At 52.4% G+C, this 3,644-nt stretch overlaps 1 protein-coding gene across 2 annotated transcripts in view; it reads left to right on the top strand.

Moving 5' to 3' along the window:
• Positions 1–3,348: 3,348 nt before the first annotated feature.
• The window catches only part of Dnph1 (2'-deoxynucleoside 5'-phosphate N-hydrolase 1), a 1,756-nt gene continuing 1,460 nt past the window's right edge, over positions 3,349–3,644 (top strand). Inside the window, exon 1 of one of the 2 annotated variants that reach the window (XM_004624415.2) lies at positions 3,349–3,619. In XM_004624415.2, the coding sequence (XP_004624472.1) occupies positions 3,364–3,619 (256 nt within the window). In that variant the 5' untranslated portion in view covers positions 3,349–3,363. The remainder of the gene's footprint in view (positions 3,620–3,644) is intronic. The other variant, XM_023722774.1, reaches the window with a different exon arrangement.

Here is a 3,644-nt window from a genome sequence, read left to right on the forward strand (position 1 = left end):
TATATATATATTTTTTAAATCTTTATTTATTTGATATAGGGTCTTACTATGCAGCTTAGACTCATAGTGACCCTGCTTCAGCATCCCCAGCACTGGGATTACAGGCATGCGCCACCACCCTGGTTTCAGTGGCCAGCATGGCACGCCCAGGGTTCCAGGGCTGGCATGGCGTGCAGTACCAGGGAATAGAACCCGGGTCCTTGGGCTTGCCGGGCAGGCACTTAGACTGCCGAGCTGTTTCCCCAGCCCTTTAATCCCTTTTGAGATGCCCTCTGTGCGTGGTGGGAGGGAGGGGCCTGATGTCTCTCTTCTGTGTACTCCCACTTGCAGTTGTTGAGGAGTCTGTCCTCTTCCACTGTATTTTCCCCTCGTCAGAAATCAGGTAGTCACATTTCTTATGATACGCACAGGCTTATTTCTTTGCTCTGTTCTGTTTGATTGGCCCACACATGTCTTTGTACCACTACCATACTGCTTTCGTTGCTGCAGATTTTATAATATATTTTGAAATCAGCAAGCCTACAATGTAGATGAACCTGACAGACTTTATGCTGTATGAAATAAGTCTCCCTTAGAAGTACAAATACTAGGGTCAGCCAACTAGCTCAGTGGATTAAAGTGCCTGCAAGCAGGTGCAGGGGCCGGGGTTCAATCCTGGGGCCTGCCGGGCTGGCCCCGCCCCCGAGGCACACTGAGACGGCGATTGATACTGGGCATGGTGGCGCGCACCTGTAATCCCAGCTCTTGGGAGGCTGTAAACACGAGAATCACTATGAGTCCCATCTAGTAGTGAGACCCTGAACACCCTGTAGATCCTTCCCTAAAATACAAAAAAAGGGGAAAAAAGTACAAATACTGTAGACATTTATATGTAGTACCTAGAACAGTAGAACAGTCAAACTCAGTTGGGCATGGTGGCATGTGCTTGGAATCTCAGCACTCTGGGAGGCTGAGGCAAGAGGACAGCAAGCTCAAGCAAGCCTAGGCAGCTTAGTTACTTATTGAGACCCTGCTCTGTCATGCAAAGTCAAAATTACAGAAGCATAAACTACAACAGCAGTTTCCAGGGAGTATTGGGGTAAATAAAGAATTATTCCCTAGAGATTGTTCACTCGTGCTAGATAAACAAGTGCTGGAGATCTGCTGGATCACATCGTGTGTACAGTCCACAGGGGGGTACCGCACACCTAACACTCCGTGAAGGGGGCAGTTCTCATGCTAAGCGTCCTGAGCGCGGGTACAAGAACACCGGGACACACAGGAAATGGGCACTTTCGGAGACGGTCCCTATCTCATCACAGGCGTATGCCTGCGCGCACACTCGCTGAACTGTGTGTCTACATGTGTGCTGAGCTTAGTACACTGACTGCACCTCAGCAAAGTTGCTTCAAAAAATTTACTGAGGGCTGGGGAGATGGCTCAGTAGAATAAGCGCTTCCCTGGCAAGCACACGGACCTGAGTTCAATCCCCGGTTCCACCAAAAAAAATTTACTGAGGGGCCTGGTGAGATGGCTCAGTGGTCTAAAGCGCCTACTTGGAACAAGCTTGGCGAAACACATGGACCGCGGTTCGATCCCCAGTACCGCATGCAGGCCAGCCCCGCCCCCTGGTGGGCTGGGCTGGACATGTGCACACACACACACACACACACACACACACACAAATAAGTTAAATTTAAAAAAAAATTACTGAGACACGATTTATGTAGCATAAAGTCTACCAAGTATGAGACAGAATTTAATGCATTTTATAAATTACACATTTGTGCGACCATCATTACCATTTAGTTCTAGGTCATTCCCATCACCCCTGGGTGTCCTTTGGGCCCCCGAGGTCAATTCCCACCCAGGGCTCCAGCCCTGGAGAACACTGGGTCCACTTTCCTTTTCTGCAACCGTTCTAGTATCTAAGTTGATTATTTTCCATAACAATAAACTCAAAGTTTTTGAACCATGACTTGTCTTTGTGTAGCACTTTTATGTCTTGGAGCAATTTTAGACCCCTGGGAGCTGCAGAGCGCCCTCTCCCCAGCCCCATCCTCTCCTCTCCAGCGACTGGAGCCACACCATTGTCAGCCCAGGCCACCACTTACACTGGGCTTAAGGTGGGCTTGCAAATTCCCTGGGCTCTGACAAATCTGTAGTGCCACGCATCTTCCATTCTGGTGTCACACAGAAGGGCTTCGCGGCTTTACAGGTCCTCTGTGTGCACGTCACCAACTCACCTCTGTGGTACCATTGGTCAAGCCAGGGGAGTGCAGGTCAGTTCATGTTTCTTGAAAAATTCTACAGGTGGTCCGTGTGGGCACGCGTGCTCACGTGTGCGTACGTGGGCCTCCCTCCCCAGGTCAGCCTGGGGAAGGTGTGAACTGCAGGGGAGGGTCAGAGCACAAATCCCCTGCGCCTGAGCCCCCTAAAGGTGTGCGTGTGGTGCAGAAGGTGCCGGCAGGGGGCGCCAGTGTACAACGGTGTGTGTTCAGGTTTCACCACAGGCCGAGTGGGGGCAGCAATCTCTTATCTTTCCCCCTGTGTGTTTAGCGCTTTAAAAAGCACAAGAGTCTGAGTTCAATCCCCGGTTCCACAAAAATAAATAAATAAATAAATAAATAAATAAATAAATAAATAAATAAATAAATAACTACCTGGGCGGATCGCGATGGTGTGGGCCAGTCATCTCAGCACTAGAGAACAGAGCTGAGCCTGGAGAGTGCTAGTTCGAGCCCAGCTCGGGCATTGTAGCAAGCCCTTGTCTTAAAAACAACTGATACAGGGCTGGCCAGATAGCTCAACGGACAGGCGCAGGGACCGGGGTTCGATTCCTGGAACCACATGCCTGTGCTGCAGGGTTTGGAAGGCTGAAAACAGCAGGATAACTACGAGTCTGATCGATGGAGTGAGACCCTGTAGACCCTGTACTAAATATATAAAGAACATTTAAGAAACTGATACAGTGCTTGCTTAGTACGAGCGAAGCCTTGTTTGGTCTCAGGTAGCTTGAGTAGGAAAGTGCCTTGCTTGTTTTGAAACTAAGAATTGAACCCAGGGGGGCCAGGGAGATGGCTCAGTGGAAAAAGCACTTTCCTAGCAAGCGAAAGGGCCTGAGTTCAATCCCCGGTTCCACAAAAAAAAAAAAAAAATTGAACCCAGGGACTTCACAGTGAGTTATGTCCCAGCCCCTTATTTTGAACAAGGTCTCACCAAGTCCCCAGCTTGCCCAGCTTGAGCTCCCACTGGCGACTATTCCGCCTCAGTCTCCACCCACAGTACGGGCGCGCGGGAGAGCAGGCCTGCGCTAGGGGCTCGGCGCGGCAGGGCCAGCCCTCGGGTCACGTGGTGGGCGGGCCTCGGGCGGCGCGAGCGGCCATGGCCACGGCTGGGGCGCGCGGGGACGCGGGGCAGCGAGGCGCGCAGGGCCGGGCCCTGTACTTCTGCGGCAGCATCCGCGGCGGCCGCCAGGACCAGAGGCTGTACGCGCGCATCGTGTCGCGGCTGCGGCGCTTCGGGGTGGTGCTCACCGAGCACGTGGCGGCGGCCGGGCAAGACCCGCACGGGGAGGAGGCGCGTGGGGCCGACCGGATCATCCATGATCGGGACCTGGCCTGGCTACAGCGGGCAGATGGTGAGTGACCCCACGGTGTCACCAG

Source organism: Octodon degus, unplaced genomic scaffold (genome assembly GCF_000260255.1).
Source record: "Octodon degus isolate 3935 unplaced genomic scaffold, OctDeg1.0 scaffold00005, whole genome shotgun sequence".
In the NCBI taxonomy this organism is placed as follows: Eukaryota; Metazoa; Chordata; class Mammalia; order Rodentia; family Octodontidae; genus Octodon; species Octodon degus.